The sequence below is a fragment of the Meleagris gallopavo genome, chromosome 1, assembly GCF_905368555.1.
Source record: "Meleagris gallopavo chromosome 1, MGAL_WU_HG_1.1, whole genome shotgun sequence".
In the NCBI taxonomy this organism is placed as follows: Eukaryota; Metazoa; Chordata; class Aves; order Galliformes; family Phasianidae; genus Meleagris; species Meleagris gallopavo.
In genome coordinates this window covers 29,540,774-29,566,121 of record NC_139404.1, presented here as the reverse complement: position 1 = coordinate 29,566,121, position 25,348 = coordinate 29,540,774, and the positions used below count along the sequence as shown (strand labels likewise).

The 25,348-nt window shown below is 34.5% G+C and overlaps 1 protein-coding gene across 2 annotated transcripts in view; it reads left to right on the top strand.

Moving 5' to 3' along the window:
* The window catches only part of ADAMTS20 (ADAM metallopeptidase with thrombospondin type 1 motif 20), a 93,207-nt gene that overhangs the window by 44,553 nt on the left and 23,306 nt on the right, over nt 1–25,348 (top strand). The window contains exons 13-28 of one of the 2 annotated variants that reach the window (XM_085219775.1): nt 751–932; nt 1,030–1,166; nt 2,281–2,374; nt 5,647–5,742; nt 6,835–7,001; nt 7,114–7,243; nt 8,150–8,276; nt 8,901–9,111; nt 9,782–9,946; nt 10,608–10,772; nt 11,458–11,580; nt 12,869–12,976; nt 14,208–14,372; nt 14,553–14,840; nt 15,145–15,306; nt 16,002–16,178. In XM_085219775.1, coding sequence (XP_085075901.1) covers nt 751–932; nt 1,030–1,166; nt 2,281–2,374; nt 5,647–5,742; nt 6,835–7,001; nt 7,114–7,243; nt 8,150–8,276; nt 8,901–9,111; nt 9,782–9,946; nt 10,608–10,772; nt 11,458–11,580; nt 12,869–12,976; nt 14,208–14,372; nt 14,553–14,840; nt 15,145–15,306; nt 16,002–16,178 — 2,497 coding nt within the window. Of the gene's footprint in view, nt 1–750; nt 933–1,029; nt 1,167–2,280; nt 2,399–5,646; nt 5,743–6,834; nt 7,002–7,113; nt 7,244–8,149; nt 8,277–8,900; nt 9,112–9,781; nt 9,947–10,607; nt 10,773–11,457; nt 11,581–12,868; nt 12,977–14,207; nt 14,373–14,552; nt 14,841–15,144; nt 15,307–16,001; nt 16,179–25,348 lie in introns of both variants that reach the window. The other variant, XM_085219768.1, reaches the window with a different exon arrangement.

The window sequence follows — 25,348 nt, the reverse complement described above, 5'->3', positions numbered from 1 at the left end:
AGTCTAGAGACTCCAGTCTGCTTAGAACTTCTAGAGTGCTTTTGCTTCAACTATGTCATTCACATTTATAGATACTGATGAAGACTCAGGTTTTTTTTCTAGCTTTACTCTATATACTGAGGGTTTACTTAAACATTGTGATACTTTCTCTAGACTGGAAGTTACAAAACAAAAAAGGATATACTGCCTAGTAATCTTTTTAGTAAAACAGTTGATTTGCTTGGTTTTAAGACTCTTTAACTACCAACCAATAATGTTCACAAGCAACACTAATTACTGCAGAGTCAGTTACAATTTACATTATAGTAAGAAACTTCCATTGACTACATAATCTACGTGGGTTTCGTTCTCTGTAACAAAAATCAGAGAGAACTTTGCCCTTAACTTCTACAGAACAAGAGCTGCAGTTATGGCTATTGGCTTTTCTTAGGAAGTAATGCCATCTTGATATTATCAGAAGGATATCGCCCCAGGTTATTTTGTTTTCCCTGATGAATAAGAGACAAGCTGATTAAATCTTGATTAAATAGGCCTGTGTCAGTCTGTAGTAGCTGATGCTTCCAATATGCTGTTGATAATTTTTTCCTTTCCAAGAACCTGCTAGTATGGAAGTATTGTGTAACAGGATTTACAAGTTAGGAAATGTAATTTAAAATTACAGAGGAGATACCGATTCTGTGAAAATTTTACTGGAAAAAAGGAATTTTAGAAAATAAGAGACAACATTTTACATTTATCTGTTTTTATTAGACCAAGAAATGGAGGAAAGTACTGTGTTGGCCGCAGGATGAAATTTCGTTCCTGTAATACTGATTCATGTCCAAAGGGCAAAAAAGATTTCCGGGAGCAACAGTGCTCTGAATTTGATGGCAAACATTTTAACATCAATGGTCTTACATCTGCTGTTCGCTGGCTTCCAAAGTACAGTGGTAGTAAGTAACTACAATTTTTTTTCAATTAATAAAATAAAAATGTTTCTTTAACTAAAGTAATAAAACAGACAAGAAACCTGTTGGATTTTCTTTCCAGTTTCAATGAAAGATCGCTGTAAACTTTTTTGCCGAGTTTCTGGAACAACTTCCTACTATCAGCTGAAGGACAGAGTTGCTGATGGTACTCCCTGTGGAGCAGAAACCAATGACCTTTGTGTTCAAGGCTTATGCAGGGTATTTAAATCTAAACTTACTAATTATTAAAGTCAGTTTTAACAGCTTGTAGAATAGATATTAAATAAATATACACTGAAATAACCATTATTGAAAATATGTAAAACCAGATGTTTTGAATTTACTTAAGTTGATTTTAATCCCTACCAAATTAAGATCTGGAAATTGAGGCAATTAAGCAAAGCACATACATCTGAATCTGAACACCCACAGTCTTTCCTCATTAAGCCTGATGTGTTGTTATTGTCTGAGAGAGCAGAGGGAAACTGATCTGAAATTGGTGTAAAAGAAGGAAAGAATCATGCTGTGTGTTTATTGCTATCATATTTCTGCTATCAAAGAAGTGAAAAAGTCAGAAAATGCAAGGGTAGATAGATTACACATTTATGACTTTACTGCAAAGCGAGGATAAACAGACCCAGGAAAGGGATCATTTAAATGTGCTTAATAGAAGTTGTGGAAATGCCCACCAGATTTTGTTAAAAAATAACAAACTGATATATTAAAAAGGTTCAAGACTTTTTTGTCCATCCTAAGTAGATTTGCTGATTTCAGTGAAACTGGCTAAATTCAGAATGAGGAGAAAATGTAGCTTTTTATTTGGCTGTATATCAAAATGGAAGAGGAAATGCCAAAGAACAGTCCTGTTTATGATTGTGGGGAAAAAAAAAAAAAGAAAGGAAGTGTAAGTAAATATTTATAAATGAGAAGTGTTTCTGTGCTAGTCTACATGTATTCTCTTTCTCGTTTTGCAGCCATGACAGACTTGAATATAATTGATATTCATGCACGTGTACATACTCATTTTAGAATTTCAAGACTTTATGTAAATACACCTTAGTTTACATACCATGTTGATATTTTTATACAACATCTTTAAATACTTCTGGGTAGCTTTATATAGTTCTTGATATATTGAGTGAATTTGTTGTAGTAAGAATGTATAATCCGGAACTATACAGTATACTAAAATGTAAGAAGGCTTTTCATGAACTGCCAAGGAAGACTAGGTATATACAGTGAATGCAAATGTTTCTGGGGAGTGGGAAACTAGCATTGTGTATTTTCACTTTTTTCCACTGGACTGAATGAGACAACATTGTATTTTTTGTAGCAAGCAGGCTGTGATCATGTTTTGAATTCCAAGGCAAGGAGAGACAAATGTGGCATCTGTGGTGGTGATAACTCTTCATGTAAGACACTTGCAGGTACTTTCAACCGTGCTCGTTATGGTATGTTTGTATTTTTAAAATCTTAATGTACATTTCAGTGTGGTTTAGAAATTGTATGTTTAAGGAAATGGGATTTCAGTGTATGTTCTTTTCTGCCTCTGCTAACAAAAAAATATCCCCAGTTTTCACTCATGTGTGCCCTTTCAAGGATGAACGGAAAGCACTGACACAGTGACCCATTCAACTGAAAAGTCTATCTGCACTATGTGAAAAAACCAGTTCAGTAGTTAGAGCAAAAAACATAAGTAATCTCTGGTTTCATATCAAATTCCAAAAGGCTTCTTCATGCAGTCTCAGTGGTTGAAAGAGACCACAGGCGAAGTGAAAATGACACCTGGAGAGCTGCCAAATAGGATCTTCAGTGGACAAAGGAGTTACTGGTCAGCAGGGAAAGCATATTTAGCATCCTGCTGGATTTATTTATTTTTTCCAGGCAAAGGCCTTGTGCCATGCAAAAAGTATCAAAAGCTTAAAGGTGAGATACAACTACTCCTCCTCTACAAATAAACATAACTTTTCTTGTGTCTGTCCAGAGATGCTCGAAGAAGTTACTATTTTTATTAGAGACTGGATTCTGAATATTTGGTCAAAACACTAAAGAAGAAGAATGTAGTTTTTTGTTTTCCATCACTACAAGTATCACACAAATTACGTCACAAATACATTTGATACAAATAAAATAGTATACTAAAGCTACCATTCATTCAACTATGGTAAAGATTGTCACTATCAGCTTTATCAGATTGTCACTATCAGTTTATCAGCTTTGTGTTATCTCAGACTTATTTACTTCTAACTGAAATTAATTCCACAAAGTAGTAAAATTTTCATTTTGTGCATTTTTTGACAAAATGCATCATCTCAAAAAAGAAACCTATCATTTTTATATTAAAAAGTAAATTATGAAAAATGGAAGCTCATAGTATGTTGTTGTTTTTTTATTTTTACAATCCATTTGACACAAGGTAGTCTGATTTGAAAGTTACTGTGTCATTTGCTTTCCTAGACGCTTTAACTGATTTACTGTAGTGCTACGTGTTCTGAGGAAATAATTTATATAGGAGCTCATATTTACACTGGGAGGCAAGATGACTACATTCATTATGTAGAATGCAATAAAATAAGTTTCCCAACTTGTTGCTATAGATTAGACAGAGTGTTGTCAATTCTTAGAATCACATAGACTTGCTTGGATTAGAAGGGGTTGTCTAGTTTCAGCACTCCTACCATGAGCAGGGTTGCCACTCACCAGATCAGGCTGCCCAGGGCCCCATCCAACCTGGCACTGAACACTTCTGGTTGGAGTGGGATCCACAGCTTCTCTGGGCAGCTTGTTCCAGTGCCTCACCACTCTCTGAGTAAAGAATTTCTTCCTAACATCTAACCTAAATCTTCCCACTTAGTTTAAAGCCGTTTCCCTTGTCCTGTCATTATCAGACCATGTTAAAGATCAGTCTCCCTCCTGCTTGTAAGTTTCCCTCAAGTACTGGAGGGCTGCAATGAGATCTCCCTGGAGTCTTTTCTTCTCCAAGCTGAACAAGCCTGAATCTCTCATCTTTTCTTCACAGAGCAGGTGCTCCAGCCCTCCGATCATCTTTGTGGCTCTCCTCTTTGTTATATCACTAGATAAGCTTGCCAAAGTCCGTATACTTGGTCTTTTTCTTTAATCTGTAACTAGTACCATTCCATACTGTCACAAGCCATTTTACTGAGGAACTAGGCAAGAGCAGCTTGTGGTACGTGCTTGTATTCATACAGTTATGAGGACAGTCATGATGTTGTCATTAAGTGTTTAAATGACAGTGAAACACTGTCATGTATTCACTGTGATGAAATGCTAATTTGCTAAACTCCCAGTTTAGAAAATGGTCATCTAATTATGTGAGCATAATTATTATGCTGGTTATAATTGCAGTAGATTAGAGATTCTGAGGATTTCCTGGAAAACTTTCCTTCTCACTGCCTTAGTATGTGATCTAGCATCCTTTTTATACTTGACAATGTGCTAGGCAATTTTATTTGTAGTTTCCTCCCGTATTTTGTCTTCTGTATTCCACAAGGTTTTCAGTGTGAGAGACGAGGGCCTTTTCTGTGTGTTTTTTGTTTTTATTCCCAATATTACTAGAACAGTGTCTAAAGGCTCTTTTAATCCAGGTAGCAAATCGTGCAGTTGCAGTGCTGCCCCCATCTGGTAACTCTGATGGGCCTGTGATTAGTTTAAATGCTCCTTTTAAGTTTTATAGTTTTATTAGGTTAAAAGTACTGGGAAATTAGTGAATTAAGAAACTTAAAAGACTATACCCATTTAATTTGCTACCCATGGAAGTTAGTCAACTAACTAAAGTTCAATAAAGGCAAGACTTTTAAACACAGCAAAACAAGTGGCAAAGTTAGCAAAGATTATATTAATGCTTTAGATTGCATATTTTTGTTTATTCTTTCCCGTGTTTGCTATATTCAGTTGTTCTTAGTCACAGTGATCCTTCTGAATTTGTAATTAGCATCTGTGAGAAACTACTGTTTTTTTAGCTTGTACTTAAGTACAGAGCAACAGATCTGAAAAGTAGATCAGTACACACCTGATTTTGTTACCTGAAGATGAGGATACCGTAATACTGGTTGGACATATTACAGGAAACAGTGACTCATTTGTGAAGCATTTTTATTCTAGAGGATGCTCAACATGATAACACTTGTAGTAGCAGAATGTGGATCTGACATAGCTCTTTTGTCCAGTACATCTACGTCTGTTGTAGCACTGCACTGTTTGAGTATTTAGGACTTGTTCTTTAGAGTGCTGTGATGCAATACTTTTGTAAGATAGGGAAAACCTAACTCAGTTGTACAGAGAATGGAAGTACTTCAAGTGATTCATTTAGACATGTATGAAAGTTTTGTGTCTAAACTATGAGCAGCCACCGTGTTTCCTGAGTCTCACATAATATACGCGACTGCTCTCTAGGTGAACGCATGTTATTGTTAAAGAATAGAATTCACATTTCTGAACACAGGAATGAATTTTAGCTGTCTTTTGAGTTATGAAAATAAAAATTCAATTCAACTGACTTAAAGAAAAAAGACACACAAAGATATTCATATTTTCATCCTGAAAAAGTGAGGGTATTCAGAAGTAATGGTTGTTGTTGCATGATAGAGTTTGTTGAATAAAAGTAGTTAAACGTATGCTCATATCTGCCAGCATCTGAGTATTTTTATCTGTGGTTAATTTGTGAATAATTACATTGCAGGTTACAATGTTGTAGTACAGATTCCCAAAGGAGCAACAAACATTGATATTCGGCAGCACAGCTACTCAGGGAAACCAGAAGATGACAACTACCTTGGTAAGGGCCTCCAGCGTACAACACTGACAGATGATAGTTTTCATGCTCATGTCAAAAGTCTGCTCTAGACACATGTTGTCAGAAGCTTGATAAAGTCTTTAGAGCAAATATGTAATTACATTCTATCACCACTTGCCTGACTCTCTCAGTAGGTGTTCATTTTAATAATAATGAGATGATGGTAGGTTTCTGATTCTTGAATGTCTCACTTGTCAGAGAAGACAAGTTATAGCATGATACTGTATGATTTTGTCAATTTTTGAGTTTGTTGTGGCCATGATAATTAAATCATCATGAGCCAGCTAAAGAGTATTGCAGGCATTTGAGTTTATAAATATTGAAAACATATTTAGAAATGAAGCAGTCAGCAAACTTACCGGATTTCTCATGTTTTTTCTATTTTTCTGTCATGTCTGAGTGTAAAGATAATATTTTGATAAATTTATTTATGAATTTGTGATATGTGATAGAAACAAAGAAATCACAAGTGAATGATACCAAAGATCTTGGTTATTTTATTTCAGAGTAATTATATTATCTCTGAAGTGCCTGAGAGTAGTATATTGATGCATAGTTTCTTTCTCTCTTTTTCCGTTGTTTTATTAATGTTTACTTTGCTATTCATCTTTGCTATTATAATAAAATGGTTATTATTATTCTGAATGCATATTAATTCCCTTTTTCTTACTTTAGAATTTACTTTTAATAGCTACTTAACTAAAAATAGCTCCAACAAATAGAAGAATGTGCACTGTAGAATAGAACAGAAATATGAATGATGTTTATTCTCTTCTTCAGTACCTAACTAAACTAATCTAAACCTAACTAAATTTAAAGTGTGACTGTACTCAGCTTTCAGCAAAACAAATATTATTAAATGTGTTATTGCAGAGAAATGACAACTGCTCAAATGAAAGCTGCCAATGGTTGAGATTGAATTCATGCATTAGAAATGTTTGGTACAACTTTAAAATCTTACATGTAGACTAAAACATGGCAGTGTTGATGCAAAGATGTATTTTTAGAAGTTTTGATAGAAAGAAACTTCTAACTAAAATAGAAGCTTTACTTACATATTTATTTTACTTACAGCGTTATCTGATATTCATGGGAATTTTATCTTGAATGGAAATTTTGTTGTAAGCATGTCAAAAAGAGAAATCAACATACATGGAGCAATTTTTGAGTACAATGGTTCAAACAATACAGTAGAACGAATTAACAGCACTGATAGGATTGAAGAAGAGTTAACCTTACAGGTGAATATTTACCTTTTTTCATGAATTTGAAAATTGGCTACGTGGTCATTGTGTTCACAATCTTATGCCATGCTCAAATTTACTGAAAAACAGTTATTTTATCTCAATTAAGGTTTTGTGTGTAGGGAATTTATACAACCCTGATGTGCGTTATTCATTCAATATTCCAATAGAAGACAGAAGTGATCTGTTTACGTGGGATCCCTATGGACCCTGGCAGGACTGCAGCAGGATGTGTCAAGGTAGCGTGAATTCTTCTGACGTTTAGGATGGGACTAGTCTTAAGTACTCAGATTTTGTTACGTCTGCTTGTAAGGAAGAAACTCAGCATTTTCAGAAACTTTAGGTGCATGTAGCATTTAAGGGCAGAATGGCTTCACTTTTTCTTCTCAGTATAATTCTGTACCCAGAATTATGTTTGTGTTCCCTCCCTTTTTAACTATGGGAGTGGTTCATAGAAAATAGTTGAATCAAGTCTAGTGCATCCTTTATAATTGTATGTCTACTAAGATATAGTTAGCAGCTGTTATAGTACTTCCAGATGGTGACTGACTGGTTTGCCTGGTATTTTTCATATGTATTTCTGTGTTTTGGTTATCTGCTACTTTAAATGGAGCTATTGGGAAATATAAATTTAAACCAATATTCCATATGCTATTACAGCCTAAAAATAGAGCCACAATATGTATACAGTGTATCTATGAACTGTATGCGCTCAGATTTTTTTTATAGATTCTCCTATTAACAGGTGCTTTCCTGTACTTGAGATAGATGGTGAATTTCTGCCAATTTTGAGTCAGGCTGAAGACATACTCATGTGCTAGAGAAGCATAACATCTGCCAACTGTAGTACTTCTCCAACCTGAAAGACTCAGGTCTTTTGGGTACTTTGTGCTCAAACTTTCTGCTTCCTTAAAGAAAGGATCATGACCTCTTAGCTAATACAGTGGCAAATGCAATTAGGATGAGTCTGCTCTCACCAGGAAGGTAGCTAGCTGCACAGAGCAGCATGTTTCAGCAGAATTCTCTCTATACAAAGATTAATGCTAATGGGGTATCTCAGCTAAATTCCTAAATGATGAATTAAATCCATTATTGTAAAAAGGCTCTCTTGTTTCAACCCGCTGTTTACTTTTCTTCTTTTCAAGGTATTAGAAGAAGAAGAATGACGTGCATACGTAGAAGTGATCATGTGGTAGTGTCTGATCAAAGATGTGAACATATACCTCCTGTTCCAGATGTCTCTGAAGAGTGTAATACAGAGTGTGAATTAAGGTAACAAGAGATTCTTCACTAATTGAATTACTGTGGTCTTTCTTACTTTTCTTGATAGAGATTGAAACAAAGTAATTGACTGCTTTATTCTTCCTTGCACCACTTCCTCTCCTTCCATCATTCGTCCCTTCTCCTATCTTTCCCTCCTTTTTCAAATCTGTATATATATATATGTAACTATTTATATAATTGGTTTATACAGTAGGCCTACAGTTCTGCAATTAAGTATAATTAATGTGCTCTTTCTAATTCATATTCATAAAGCTCAAGAAAATTGTATTCCTGAGCAGAATATGTTTTTCATCAGAACGGTACCTGTAACTGAAACTAATTTGAAACACAGACTTTTTTTCCCACTCCAAGAAAGCCCTCAATGAAGTGTTCAGAATATAAAGGTTAAAATTATGGCTTATATTTTTCAAAATCACCTGGGAGATTTAGACAAAAGGTTCTTGAAATTTAAAAAGATGTTTTTAAAACTATGAGTTCAATTCTTTTATATTGCTTTGAAAATTCCAGTCGTGACTAGCTAATCCCTAAAATGCAATTTTAGGTTCTTTCTCTGAGTGTTTAATTAACTTAATAAATCATAGTTAGCCTTTCTATAACAGTTTATATTTGCAGGTGGCACAGCATTGGCAAAAGTGACTGCACATCAAGGTGTGGCCCAGGGTATCGATCTATAGAAATCCACTGCATGAAGTACTCCGTTTCAAAAGGACTCAGTGCTCTGGTGGACGATAGATACTGTGCTGATCAGCAGAAACCACCAACCAGAGAGCCCTGTCATGGCGACTGTATGTTAACAAGTTGGCACTACACAGAATGGTCAGAGGTATGAATTCAAAACCTTTGTAATTATAACATTATAGTTCTAGTTACTCTTCGTAGGAAATCTTGGTTTCTATTTACATATATTTTTCAGTTTAAATAACTAAAAGAAAATAATGCTTGACAAATCCAGAAGGGTCAAAGGTACAAATTCAAAATCGTTTAGCATTAGACTTACAATTAGTGTTCATAAGAATTCTTGTTTTTTTTCTGAATATATATATATTTAGTTTAAATAACTGAAAAAAAAATAAAGTTATACAAATGAGATGTTGTTGGAAGAGCTAATACCAGACTCTGGATTTTGGTAACTGCTGGACATAATTCCTCATATTGTAAGAAATTCTAGCTGTCTACAGTATTTCACAGCTTGTATTTAGAAGTCAGCAGAGAATATTGGGGCATATTTTATTTGGAGCCTTAATAATTTAGTACTGTGTGTACTGGAGAAAAAGAATAAGTACAGTTTCAGCTGTAACCGTTAATGAGTTTTGTCTTCGAGCTGCTAAACAAGGTGCCAAATTTATCTCAGGTGAACACAGTAACAAAGTATAACTTTGATGTAGCTACATTTGTCTAGCACTATGCTTTTCGCCTCCAAGACTGGTAACCTATTTTGACCTGTGTTTTTTGTGCTATGCTTCCTATTTCATAATATCATCTGAATGCCGCAGTGCTCCAGGAGCTGTGAAAGAGGTGTCAGAACCAGAGAAGCTTTCTGTTTGAACAACTTGGGTCGTCATCTTCCTGACAGGGAATGTCAGGAACTTCCAAGAGTTATAACACAGAGTTGCAATGAATTCTTGTGTCCAAGCTGGTCTGCTAGTGAGTGGAGTGAGGTAATGAATCATGTAAAGTTTAAGACTCCTTTGGGCCTGATCATCAATATAAAAATAATCTGAACTGTGTTTTGTTCTGATTATTTTGGGGCACATGAAAGTAAAAATTCTTCAGCTATAGGACTGCACTGATATGCCTCTCAGGTTACAAATGGCATGAGAACTTCTGAAAACCACACCTAGATTTATTTTTTTCTCATAAATTTAATTACATTAAAGTGATATAGCAAAAGCTCCTTTATTTGGTCATGCATGTACCTTCCTTTTTTTCTGAAGCAATGAACCTTCAGCCAACTGAAGAGCAGAATTATATCCATTTCATTGTAGATTTTATATATGTAATAGAATGGTGGATGTCTTAAACAGGTTCCCAGTGAAAGCTGTGACATGTGCGCTCATGTTTTAACTGTTTTTATTCTATTGAAAATAAGCAAGTTGTACTTTGTTTTCATATTTTATAGCTTTAGAAACTTGATAGTGATTATTTATATTATGTGTTTGAGTTGATGTTACTAGAAATGGAGAGCTCACAAAAGAACTAGTTCTGTTGCATGAAGTACATTCATGGAATATTTTTGTGAATTATGTAATCTTCAAAATCCTGCAGCTTGCTATAAAAAAGTGAAGTCTTTACAACCTGATTATTAATGTTATTTTACAGTGCCCTGTGACATGTGGCAAAGGAATGAAGCATCGACAAGTGTGGTGCCAACTTAATGATGAACAACTGAGAGACGATTTCTGCAATCTGAATGATAGACCAGGATCAGTAACACCATGTGAACTTCCTGAGTGCGCATCTTGGCAAGTAGGGCCTTGGGGAGCAGTGAGTACATAAGTATTTCTGACTTTTTGTTACTGTTTCAGACCATGAATGATCACAGCACAACACCTTTTATGCATTTTAATTGGAACGTAGGCAGCTATTTGAAGGTGTGTTGGTTCGTATATTTGTTTGGTTCTATTCACTGTCTAGCCTGTAATTTAGTAATGCTCTCATGTAAATTAAATGCTTCAAATAGCCACTAACTTTGAGCCTGAATATAAAAAATTACTAGTGATATTTCTCATGAACATGTTTCAGCTCCAAAATAATGAAAATGTAGATAGCATAGCATTCAAATGAATGAGAAAAGTAAAAGACCAAGTATTTATAGTTGCACCAGCACGTTTAATTTATAGCTTGAATTAAGATAATTGAAGTATATACGCTAAATAATAGCAAACAAGAAGTTTGTCCCAGTCTGTTGCACACCCTCCAACATACTGCAGGGGGCAGAGTGGGAAAAAGAGGAAGTGGTGATATTTTGCAAGTACTGTTGTGCAATAACCAAAATACTGGTTTGTTGTGAACGCTGTTTTAACACCATATGGTCTGATGTGAAGAAATTTACCTCCATCGCAATAGATGTTCCTATTTATGCTAGAGAGAGTTTTAAAATAGAAAATGTAATTAAAAAATAATTTTGTTTAAACATAGTGCTATTTCAAGTGTGTGACATTCTTAACAGTGTACTGTAACGTGTGGACGTGGATACCAGATGCGTGCAGTCAAATGTGTTACTGGGATTTACAGAGTTATTTTGGATGATGACAGAGAATGTAATGCTGCTACTCGTCCTAGAGATAACCAAGTAAGTTAAGAAATAACTTCCAGTTGGTTGAGCATTTTTGCTGAAAGCATCTAAACACAAACATTGTCTACTGACTTCTTGGAGAAACTTACAAGAAATGAGTTCTAGAATGAGGAAACTATATGCTCTTTTTCTGTGCTATTTGACCTGGAGAATAACATGGAAATTGGAGATTTGAAAATTTGATATATGTTGAAGAGATCCAAAGAACTGATTATTTGTAAATACATTTTTTTTAAAAAGCTCCAATGTGTAGAATAAAGTAAGGTGACTGCTTGCTGTTATACTAAGTAATCACACCTAGCTAGATTGGAATTCTGCTCCAGAATTCTGTTTGTTCTTTAAAGATAGATGTATTTACTTGAGGAAAGCTTTGATAATGGAAATAATAATTTAAAACTGTGTAGACATGAATTGTATATGGTTCAATATGGTATTAATATGGGTCTCTACACTTCCTTCCCATCTCTGTTTAATTACTATATCATTCCTTAATTTAAATCTATTGTCTTTCAGGAAAAATGTCTTCAATAAGTTAGTGGGTTTACACATAAATGAGAGCAATTAATGTCAAACATGCTACATATTAGTTTGTTGATCTGGCTACCAGACTGCACTTACATGCAGTTAGGCAGATAACCACTTATCTCTTGGAGGACAGGCTCTGATTCTGATCTTTTTTTTTTTTTTTTTTTTGAGAGCAAAAGAAAATAGGGTATTGGGATCCAGAATATACCTTGCACAAGTCACCAGTCCAATGATGGTTTCTTGAATAAGATTTCGAAATGTAAAAGCCAAGCAATGAGTACAAATTAATTTCCTCTCCACTCAGATTTGGTTTGAATATGCTTCATATTTGGGGTTGTGGTACTTGTTCATCTGTTGATTGAAACTGAACAATTTATTGTTATTGGTAACTGAAGGTATAAAGGACAGCAGAGCTGCTTTTTTCTCTCAGTTCTGTACTGCACATGGCTGTGAAACAGAACAGTCATGTTCATGCCAACTGTCTCCAGCAAGCTACTAAATTTGGCTATTTCTCAAACTGCAAATATTAGCTATTACTAATACAGAATTAACGTTAAATAGATTGTCTTCACCTCTCTATTTAAAACAAAACAATTTGTTAAAAATCTTTCAATAATGCCACTGAAAAGTAGATTTATTGGTTAATTAATGCTGACATATTGTAGTCATAGGGTCTGTCTCATTGTGGGAGCCATCTGCTTTACATTTGGCTTTTCCTAAACTTAGATTTTGAAAGCTTTTTTTTTTTTAAACCCCATAGGAATGTGAATTGCCCTCTTGTCCAGAAACTACAAAATTATGGACTACATCGTTTCCTCTAATCCATGTAGGAAAGGTGACCCAATGGCGATATGGATCATGGACCCCAGTATGTAGTGTAATGGTGATCACAGCTATCAGAGCAGTTCTCCATTCTTTCTCTCCTTTTCTCTAAAACCATCGTTACTATATTTTTCAGACCAAAATCTGCTTGAGATAATTTTTAAAGAAATTCTGATATATTTTTCTTAAGAACACGTTAGTTTTTTTAGAAGGAGATGGACACTTCCAGCCAATTCTGTGATTAAACCTAGCCAGGGAAAATAAAGGAAAAACAAATGAATGGGATTTGAGGGGCTGGAGTTCTGAGCAGACCAGTTTTGATATGATTAAGAATGTTCAAGGAGATGTGTTTTAAAATAATTTATCAGTTTCTGAGAATGGAAAACATCTTTCATTCAAAAATATGATTTACATCTTGTACGTGAATAACATATTAAATTGTTTATGTCTTTAAAAATCCAATTACACACAACTTGTAAAATAAGCAACAGAGTCCCAGCTGATATATGCACTAACTTTGTTTAACCAGAGTGTTTAATTTTCACAGTGATGAAAATTGCTAATACAGAATTAACGTTAAATAGTGATGAAAATTGGTTCTATTTGACAGAATTATAAAACTTTAAAATCATCTGTAAAAATGTACCTGTCTGTTAATCCCTTGAGGTTCTTAATGAGGCATATAGCAATTACATCTTTGCTGAAAAGCCTTTAACAGAACAGTAGTAAAGACTGCATAGAGTAGAGCTACACAGAAGCTCTCTACTAAATCCCCATGGTACTTTTTAGCTATAAAGACATCTAAAGGGGCTCAATGGATTATGTTAATATGAACTAGAATGTGATTACCAGGTTTTTATTACATCAATTCATGTAAATATTGCATCACTATGCAACAACTAGATCATTCTAGAAGCTGCTCTCTAATGTTTCTATTGTTAGTAAATTTTAAAATTCCCTTTGCAACTGTATAATGATTCCATATTAGAGTTTAAATGCTTCCTCTTAAATATGCTGAATTACTTTCCAGTAAGGCTCAGCACTTCAATTTCAATCCTAGAGGAATTCTTAGACCCAAACCACCTAGCAATATTCACTTCCTTCCCGAGTGTATGGCTCTGTGCTTGACACTCGGGTGTCACTGTGAGTTGGAAGTCTGGTTGTCAGTGATTAATATTAAAGTCAAGCTGTTACTAAGCTATGCTAGCACTTTTGATGCTTGCATGATCTCTCTTTGATCTCCTGGAGTGCAGTTAACATGGGTTGTTCTCTGACAGTGTTCAGCATCCTGTGGGAAGGGTGATCGTGCTCGCTATGTGAGCTGTAGAGATGCTCATGGAGGAATAGCAGATGAGTCTTTCTGTGCTCATTTGCCACGTCCAGCTGAGGTTTCAAGCTGCTTTAGCCCATGTGGAGAGTGGCAAGTTGGAAACTGGTCCCCTGTAAGTATTGCTCAGATTGTTGTTCTTTTTTTAAGTGTATAAAAAATTGGAATTTCATATTCTGTATATGCATGCATACTTTGAAACAGAAAAGTATATGTTTTGTATTGTCAAATGTAAATGTCTTTGGTTATTAGCTATCAGTGTTCTGTCACAAACATTGGATTAATTTTTGGTCAGTGCACAGTTACATGTGATAGTGGAATAATAACAAGACAAGTTATCTGTGTCAACTACCATCAACAAATCAACGAGAATTACTGTGATCCTGAAAGCCGTCCCTCTAAAGAACAAGAATGTAACATGCCACCGTGTTCACCAGTTTATCATACTCCGAAAATACATGAGCATCCAAGTCATTTTCCAGAAGCAGGTTACCCTTCAATACATCATCCACTAGACAATATGAACCAGTGGAATCATCCTTCTGGAGGAGGATATCAATGGAGAACTGGACCCTGGGGAGCAGTAAGAAAATTTTGTTTTTCTATGTTAATTTATCTCAATTGCGTACATACAATTGCAGAAATGTTATCGCAGTACAGAATTGATGAAAAGTACATTGTTTTAAAAAGTACCATTATGAAAAATATATTCAATTTAAAGTCTGTCTTTGCGCAATTTCAACTTCCAAATACTTCTACATAATAATCCCTATTTGCAAATTTCCAGTTTTGAATGCTACTATATTTTTTTCAAGTTGTTTTAACCAACACAGTATACATTTTTCTAATGATACAACAGTGATATTTGTCTTTACATGTTTTGGTAGTGCTCTAGTACTTGTGCAGGTGGATTTCACCGTCGAGTTGTAGTATGTCAAGATGAAGAAGGAAGAAGTGCTAGTTACTGTGATGAGGCAAGTAAACCTCCAGAGTCAAGACACTGTGATTCTGGACCCTGCCCACGATGGAACTATGGAAACTGGGGAGAAGTAAGGCCATTTCACTTTCAAGAGGAAACATCACTGCATAAGCTTAGAAATAGTATCAAAATAATTTGAGTGTGAATCAAATCATTCTTTTAAGTTTTAAAAAATAATGAGTTTCAACGTGTTTATTTAAAATTTATTCTTTGATGAAATCCAGAACTGTAGTATAAATATAGGTAACATAAAAATAAGTCTAAAAGAAGTAAGTATTCTAAGTTAAAACTGGCTTATCTGGCATTCTAAGATAACCTCTTATGTTTTATGCGCTCTTCTCTTATTCTTGATACATTAATATCTAGAAACCTAGAAAATAAGATTTGTCTTATTTCATTTTGATGAATGATATTTTATTTCCTGTTTTGGCCAGATCTAGCCATTTAGTTCTCAAGGTCAGTCTGCGTGTGATGCTGTTTTGTGTTTATTCTCACAAATAATTATTTTTCTTTGGTAGGGTAGACTTTCTGTAGATGTTTTATAGACAGTCACTTGATCAACTATTAAATTGTAGTTTTGTAAATGTTTTGATGAAAGGATAGTTTTTTCTTCATATGAACTTAAACTGTACATCTTTTTTCTTGAATTGGATACCCAGGGAATGCTAACGTAGGAGTAGTAAGTAATAGTGTGTATTTATTACCACATTAATAGTATTTGATGTCTTGTAACAAAAGTTTTGTGTATAAAATTCTATGTTTTAGTGTACTCAAACATGTGGAGATGGAATTAAGACAAGACTGGTGATTTGTCAGCTTCCTACTGGCCAAATGCTGGGTGATCAAAACTGTGAAATTCTAGACAAGCCACCTAATATGGCACAATGTAATGTGCATTCTTGCCCTGGTGATGTTTCATGGCATCGGGGACCATGGAAATCGGTACGATAGCATTCACTGATATTTTCTGCTTTCTGTTCTTTCTGTCACTCTATTTTCCCATGGCTTTTAAAAGTTGTATTACTATTTTACTTGGCAACAATGAAATGATAGTGCATGTGGAACATAGTCTGTATTTTTGTTAAGCAAATGCTCCTGCTGTCATTGGATTAAATGGGAAATAGCCATTTACTTCAGTGGGAACAGTTTGATGTTCTGTAAAATATCATACAGAGTATTTTGAAAATTAACATGAATAATCATTGGTGAGAGTGATACCTACTGGGTTGATCTGTTCTGAAGAGTTATGTTTGACCTGTTTTAATTTAAAAGTATATGCTGTAATTTATACGGCAGTATTACCTGCATATTTATATTTGTAAAAAACAAAATCAAACAAGTCTTTCTAGTACTTAACTTTTCTCTAATAGTATATTTAAAGATAAGCTATCTCACATATCTATTACACTTTGTCACGAAACAGCATTTTACTCCGTATTGAATGTACATTTGTGTATAAAGGTTTATATTTGTGGTTTTAAAACAATGACTAATTAAAGTTGTCTGTGTATAATTATGTATGTAACTATAATATCTTATTGTCTATATGTCACTGTCTATTAATGTATTAAAATGACTACAGTAATTACCATTAATCTTTAAAATTGCCACTAGCAGATAATTAACATAAAGAAGTAATTGTAGCATGCTCTGCAAAAAAGAGAACATTATATTCCTTCGAGCTGTGAATGTGACAACAGTATTTATTAGTTATTGTGCTCAATTTTAAAGAGATTAATGGCAATCAAAGGTGGTTGGATCTAATTCTGATTCTGTTTGAAATTATTCCAAAACTGTCATTAACATCTCTGAAGGATGGGCTAAGGATACAATTCTTTACATTTATCTTACTTAATAAAATTACGTAATTTGGTTCTTTGAATTCTCATAGAAACTTTTTTTTTTAAATATTGTCCAATATCAAGTTTGAATAACTGATTAGTGTTTATATAATCTATTCTTATTTATTGCAAATAGAGTTTACCATGAAAGTTTGAATTAATAATTTCTTCCAATTACCTCTTCCACTGTGCAAACAGAATTTTGGTTTTATGTTTAACGGATACCAGAGTATCTTCATTAGCTGTTATTCAAATAACTGGAGATGACTTACTGCTTACTAGTTCTTCATTAATGTATGTACTTCAGGGGCCAAGAAGGTAAACAGGACTTATATACAGACTATGCTATCACTTTTCTGTAGTTTAGCTGGTTTGAACACTCCTGATACAGCCTTCATGAGGACACCATGAAAGAGCAGTAGCAACTTTAGTCTCGGAAACCCTATCACCAGCAGCACTGTCTAGCCTTTACCTGTGGGTGGCTGACTTGTGATATGATGATTGGACCTTAGATTATGACTGTTCTTATCCTGTGCCTTTTTGGACTACAGTGTGCTCTCATACAAGGTACTGTTAATGGCTAAACGTTCCCTAGAGGCTAGGATCAACAAGTGTGTCATATCTTTACTTACTCTTCTCTATAAAGATGGCAAGAACCAGATAAATCACTGTTCATATTTTTAAGTAATATTGAAATGTGGGAACCACAAAGTTTTAGACTTTTTTATCTACCAGTGACAGTCCGTGTCAAAACTCAACTAGAAACTGAAATATGAGATTTCATACATGCACTGTAATTTCTCATAACTCACTGTGCTTTCTTTGTCTTCTGGCATAAATGTAACAGGTGGAGAGGGAGATTGAAAGCAAGGGAATTTTTAAGCACTTGCTTCATGTGGGATAACTCTTTGACCTCACTGAACACTGGCTTTGTTCACAGCCTGTTCAGAGATGGGTGTAAAAAACACTTTAAAAAACCTTTTTCTCAGTTAGCTGTAGTTTTTTTTAAAACCACATCTAAACTAAAGCTTTAGCTGTCTGATTATTCCAGGTTTTTCAGAGTTTCCTGTTGAATTTTATATTCAAGCGGAAATAGATTCCCTGTATCTGCAAAGATTTTTCCAGAATTTATCCAGAGTAAAAACCTCATCCACAGCACCGAGGGACTTCTGACTTATCAGTTGCGTCTTTTACATGGAAATGTGGTGTTCCAGTGGTGCCTGCCCTATGCATAACATGAGCATAACATGAATTTTGCTTGGACTTTTGAAGAATTTTAAGGTTCAAATCAGTGAAAGTTAGTCATGTTCTCTAAAGCAGCTATTCACTGTTCTCTCTTGAGGTCTAATAAATTACCTGCAGAAGAACGAGGTATTTGACCTTTATTAGTCTTTAAATCACTTTACAGCATGATGAGCTGGCATCTAGTGATTTGTAATGCACGGCTGCTTGAGCAAGTTTAATTCTTCCCTGGGAAGAAAAGTGATTAAAATTATTCAGTTAAGTTCTTCAAAACAATGTTTATCTTCCAAAGCAATAAATGAAAGTCTTGAATACTCATTTCCTTATCTGAATTTAATGGTAATATTCAGAGATATCAGAGGGCAGGCAAAAGTACTTCTAGCGTTTGCTCTGGGAGGAAAGGCTTTTGCAATTTCCAGTACACACTTACAATGCATTTCTTCTAGGACTTTTTAGCAGTAAATTTTGAGGATTATAATTTTGCAATAGAAATAACAATCCTGGATGCAGAAGTTTCTGTGACTGGCTTGTATTTCAAAGGAGGCAGCTTTTGACTTCAGAGAATTAGGTAATTATTGATTAACTTTAATTCCATGCTATTGATGGTAATGAACATTTCAAAAACCATTTAGCACAAATTCAGAATGTCAAAGTAAGATATGCAACATGCAGTGAGATATGCAACATGTTAGGGTAAAGTATCTTTCTACCTTCAGTGCAAGCTAGGTACTTCTGTTTTAGGATAATAAGCTTGTTTATACTTAGATAGTTCTAACTCAGAAGCAAAAAAAATTATTCTTGCATGGGAAAAAAAAACTTCAGCTAATGTTCAGTTCTGTTCCAAAAATTACCATTAAAAATATTTATAGTTCTTCATCTTGGGATAATGCTTTGTGTACATACATTATGAATAATAAGCTACTACTAATTGTACAACATGAGAGAAGAGGTAAATTATTTATGGCTCAAGCATAAATTAATGGAAGCAATTATTTAATTATTTTTAATCAGAATCAAAACACTGACTGAATTCTTGAAACTGTGGTTAAGTCCATAATTTACATATTCGTAACATCCAAACCAGAGAAGTACTCTGGTTTTACAAGTAAGATTGCTAGGAAACACACCCTTTTGCTTGTAAGATTAATTCATTTCGTCTGGAGGTCTTGGAGAGACTCTAACAGTGTTTTATTTGTAGAATGTAGCTTAATTTTTTGGCTCTTTTTTTTTTTTTTTCCCAACCAGAAACTGAATAATGCTGTTCCTTTTCTTCTGTCTTTGTATCAAATTTCAGAGAAAATGGAGTGAGTTTACACACAGTCTCTGTTCTCAAGGAACTCTCAATGATTGCCTTGTGTGAGAACAAGTTGCCCAGAGAGGTGGTGGATGCTCCATTCCTGGAGACATTCAAGGTCAGGCTGGACCAGGCTCTGAACAACCTGATCTAGCTGTATGTGTGTAGGTGTCCCTGTTCTTCGCAGGGCATTTAACTAGATGACCTTTAAGAATCCCTTCCAGCTCAAACGATTCTACAGTGCTATGAATATTGATGACAACTTCTAATGTAAGTGAGGTTGATATAATATTATAGAAACATCCCTGAATTCAAATATTTCAAGATAATATTTTAGCCTGATTGGCTTGGATCTAAGTACACTACCTCAATTTTGATATGTGCAAATTATGATACATATATATTTTGCTGTATACATATTTATAATGTGTTTATAAGTTAAATAATATTTGAGGTAGATAGATAATTTGTGTAGCTGTTTGTTTCAATGGAGTTGCACCACCAGTAGAAAGTTGGCCTGCGGATATTTCCCTCTTAGGCTGTTCTAGTCTTTGGTGAAGGGATTGAAGCAATGATCCAAAACTACACCAAAGAATGAGTAAATTACAAGCTACAAAGTATGGAAACCATATGTCACATTATTTAATGTCAAGAAAAATTCCATAGCATTCTGACAGCTGCCTAAGTGTGCTTTGTTCTAATGCAGGTTTTTTTATTGTGTTCCTTCCTATTTTTAACAATTCATTGTTGGGTTTTTGTGTTTAGTCCGTGTGGCAATACTTGAGATTTATTGCATTGTTTTGTATCATAGTGCTTTTCTGTCTTAATGATGAGAAGTCTTTTTACAACAAGCATGAAAAGGGAAAGTATTACAAATTCGCAGAGATTTTAAAACTATCCACAATGACAAGATTTAACAATTTGCTCCTAGAATTCTTTTAGTTAATTCTATTAACTAGAATTTTATGTGGAAATCCAGTAATTGGCATGTTTATCACACACCAGTAGTTTTCAGAGACTAAGGCCTGGTTGGCTGCAGAGGTTAGCTGTAACAGCAGATATGAGGGCTTCCCAAGTGCAAGCTGCTTCCTCCTGTGTGAAATGCAGGGAAAGAATTTGACATTAGCGAGTTAAGGGATTTCTGGTGGAAAAGCCCTGGTCTGGTTCCTGAACAAACTAGGTGATTTGAACATACTTTTTGTTTGACTTTGTTTGAATTTCTTTTAAGTTTTGGTATTTTTCTCTTGTTTAAATGGTCATGTCTTACTTTCCAGCCCTTTTTCTTCTTTTGAGCTGGGATGTGATACATCCGTCTTTTCAAAGTGAAGATGTATGAATAATTTGTCCTCAAGCTTTCCAGATAGCATTTGTTCTGTCAGATAATAATTTTGTTTCTTTTCTTATTTACTTTAAAGTTTTAGAAAATATTTTCTGTGATGAAAGGGATCTTAATTTAAAAGTGAACAGACATAGCTTTCCCAAAAGTAGTGATTTTGAAGTGCTCTTACATCTGTTCAAACACTATTAAAATAACAAAGCACTGACAACAAACCAGCCAAGTCAATTACACCTTGTATTGGTCTAGAAATCCAACATCCCAGAAGAGTGTTTTGCTAACCATTCAAGTTACATTTTAAAAGTCCTGTAAAAATTCAGTTCAGGAATGTTAGATTTTTTGTTTGATTATTTTTACTGTTCTGTTTGGTTTTTATTTTTGGGGATAACAGTTGTGCTGAGGTGTTTCTGTTATCACTGTTACAGATAATATTTAACCCTTTCAGAAGACAAACATGTTTGTTTGAAATTTTGATTAAAATAAGGCTTTTTTCCTCAGTCTTAATATTTTCATCTAATTTTGTCAGTGATTGACTTGTGATTTCACAGAAGTTTAGGCATATCGAGTGGATCAATTCATCTTCTAAGTTAACTTTAAGTGTCAGAAATTCTTATTACCCTTCAGACACATGATGTAATAGTCTCTAAAGTGGCTATTTTTCTAATTTTTCAGTTTTCTGTCATGTTAATGCTTTGGAAGGATTCCCATAAAATTCTGTCTTTGCACTAGTGGAAGAAGTCAAGAGAATAAATTTATTTCTAAAAATCATCATTCCAGTCCTCTTTCAGTGATGTTATTGCCAGGCCTCCCATCACCTTCTGCAGGAGCAGAAACAGCCCGAACTTGCATAAGTAGAATGCGTATTTTTTTTCATTTTAATGGGGAAAAAAAAAAAAAAAAAAGATATGTATGATAAGTGCCTTCATTCATTTTTCTAATGTGTAAAAAGTATTTATATCTTTGAAGATAATCTTTTATATTAAAAGGGAATTCAGGATCAGTGAACTTGGTTTTCAAAACCAGCTTCAGCCTTATACCTCTACTTCTGCTGCTGCCTAACGTCAAACTTCAGAATACCTCATTACCAATACAGCACATTTATTTAATATCCCACTGGCTGAAATCTTAATGTTAGCATATGCTATTCATTTTTAAAAATTCTGGAACTTGGGAGTGTCTTTTCAGAGATAATTGATAACATATGTCACTACCCAAATAATGTCATAGAACAGACTCGGGATAGTGGATTTCTTTTAGGGTAGTTCTGAATGAATACGAAAGAAAATAATTGTTTCAGAAATTCAGAAACAAATATTTGTGTATTGTTCATCGTGTTTAGAGGAAATGTCTCCATTTTGGTGCTATCTTGCCTGTATAGCTTGAAATAATAAATAAGTTGTAATGTATGTCTGATAATTTAATTTAATGACTGTGATTTCTGCCTGTGAAATACAGTTGCATTTTAACCCTTCATCTTCAATGCATGTTGTGTGGCTTTGTGTTTATATTTAACATGTCTTTTATTAAGGATTGCTAATGTTCAAAGTTCTTAAGAAAAAAAAAAAGGAACTAACTTCTTTTGCTGAAAGTGTTTTTAGCACTGAGTAACTTTTGTGTGCAATGAACGTCCTATGATATTTTACTGACATTATTTTCATGGGGTTAAGCATCTTTAAAATTTCCTCTGTAAAAGATTAAAGGTTGCTGTGCTGTAAAATTTGAAAAAGTCCTAAAGTTGAACAACAACAAAAATGTGAACTTTGTTAGTGGTAAAAGCAGCAGCTGATCCTGTTGGACCAATTAGACTAAAATAAGGAGTTGATTTCTGATGATGAATTCATTGTCTCTGATGATCTTTGATTATGAAGCTTAAAGATAATGGTTATTTAACAACTTATGTTGGAGTTGTAATTTTACAGTACAGTCCTGCCTCCACGCAGTGACAAAAGACACAGAAAACTGAGGGTCATAATACAGTGCTCAACTCATCTAATCTCAAAAAACTAAAGCACTTTTACAAGTTTGCGTAGTTTCAGACCTTTCCTTTTGAAAAAGAACAAGTAAGAAGGAACCTAGTTGGAAAACAAAGTAAAACAAGGAATATCCCAGAAGAGGATGCCATTCCTAAGTATTTATAGTCATTCATTGAAAATGAGTATAGGACTACTCAGACATTTATTTCTTTTTGTAGTGTAGGAACTTTCAGAAAAGCTAACAGGTTCTGGGTGGTCAATCCATGGCAAAACCATTCTGAGCTGCCTGTGGCAGTTTTGAGAATCCCAGTCAATGCTCATTAATATTGCCCCAAAGTGTTTTGAGGCCCAAATGTAAAAGCTATCAAATATAGACGGAAGCATTAATATTGTTAAAAATTTGTGAAGATTAATACATGCATATTTTGTTTAGCTGGCATGCGTTAGAATTCCCAAGACATTCCATAGCTCTCTATGATGAAAGTCCCCCATTCTTTCTGACAAAATGGGTAACTGTGGGATACGGGCTACTCCACTAAGGTAGGCCGCTATACTGATCAGTATATGTGGTAGCATGAATGTATCTATGGCCCTTGCACTTCAGTGAGAGCAGGCTCAGGCACTTAGATTTCCTGATGAATTAGTCCTTCAGAAGCCTGCATATTTGCTAACATTTATGCACATGGTTGCATGCAGTGTTGGAAAGATTGGTCTGTAAGTAATTGAAAATATACAGAAGAATGTTTTAGGTTGAAGATAAACTGGAAGACACATACAAAGGTGGGTGAAATGTATTTCGTATTATCTACATTACACTTGTAAGCTCATATTCTTGCCCAATTAATATTTAAAATGTGTTATTTTTCTTAATTCTTTAGCTGATATTTAATTACATTTTTGATGCTTTTAAAAAGTTTGAAATGTTCTTAACAAAACTATGTCATCCCAGTATATACTGTTAATTTTACAACTTTTTTTTGGAAAGTTCATATACAAAACCTTTTAATCAAATGAAAAAAAGTGAAGATACACGTAACACATGTATTTGGTATTGCTTTAGTTTATGAGCTACTGTTTTGCTGCAGTTCACATGATTGAAAATGATAAATCAGAGACTGCATTTACTGAGATCCAGTGTTTCCTTCTGATCATGTTTGCCTTTTTGCAAATCAGCAAAAATTGGTCTGCCACGGTGTGACTGTGTTATCATTTTTGTATTCCATTGATTGAAAAGACCCTGTATCTTAAGATAAAGTGAAGTTTAAAAAGTGAAAAATATATAAACAAATTATTTTTTCTGTGCAGTTCCTCTGCTTCTGAAAGTGTATACCTCGCACCAGAGATCCTCTATCATTAAAAATATAGTCCATCTTTTACCTGTGAAGATCTATTCATAAAAAGTCACTCCTAATGAGCAAACTTTGCTGTTCAGTGAGAAGGCAGACTATGTCATTACCAGGCCTTTGCTCAATTTTCCCAAGCTTCTCAAGAGGCCTGAGACTACAGTGCACTCCCTGTGATGCACCCTTAAACCATGTCTTGTTGTTGACAATAATCATGATTCAGTTTGGGTTATAATTTTGGGTTTGTTTTTGTGGGTTTGTGTTGTTTTATTTTTGAGGTGGGTTGGTATGATGGCATGTACAACTGCTGATTTGACTGAGTACACCCCTTGTTCTCCCTTGGGGAAGTATATCTGGAAAGTTATCCATTTATTGGAAATGAGGGGGGAAAAAGTGTTTCTTCTTGCTTTCATTGTATTTCCTAAGGTCTCCTATCTCCATCTCTGCCTTCCTTCTTTCTTGATACTTGTTTCTTATTCTTTGTCTCCAGTGCTGCTGCCTTCATTTAATTACGTAAAGGTGTTACTTGGGTTATATGTTTGTGGGAAAAAAAGAATGAGTAAGACTTGCTGAATTCTAGCCAAGTAAAAGTTTTGCCATCTGCAACAATGCAGTGATAAAAATGCCCATACCGAATATTTTTGGAGGTTCCTAAAGAACCCCAAGAGCAGAATAATCATTCCATCTTGTAAATTTAACACAAATGTGTATCTGTAGATTAAGATTTTTCAGAAAGAGTGAGGTTCTACCTCTGTTCCTGTTCGCCAGTAATTTCAGAAGGAGTAGTAAGGCAGAATTGTCTGGGTTTTTTCTTTGATTTCCTGCTGTTCTTGTATTTTTGCTTGTTGGTTTGCCTCGGCCATCTGTCTCCCTTGTATATATCATTCAGCTGAAAGGTGATAAAAGTTAGACACGTGTACCAGATACATTCTTGCAGAAATGCTGATTGAGCAATATAGCTTATTTGTCCCCTCCCCCACCTCCCTTGCTTCTCCCCCAGCAAATATGTAAGCTGATTATACTTCTCATTGTTTTAATATATGCTCTGATTAATTACAGCAATAATGTTACTCGAATGAGAGC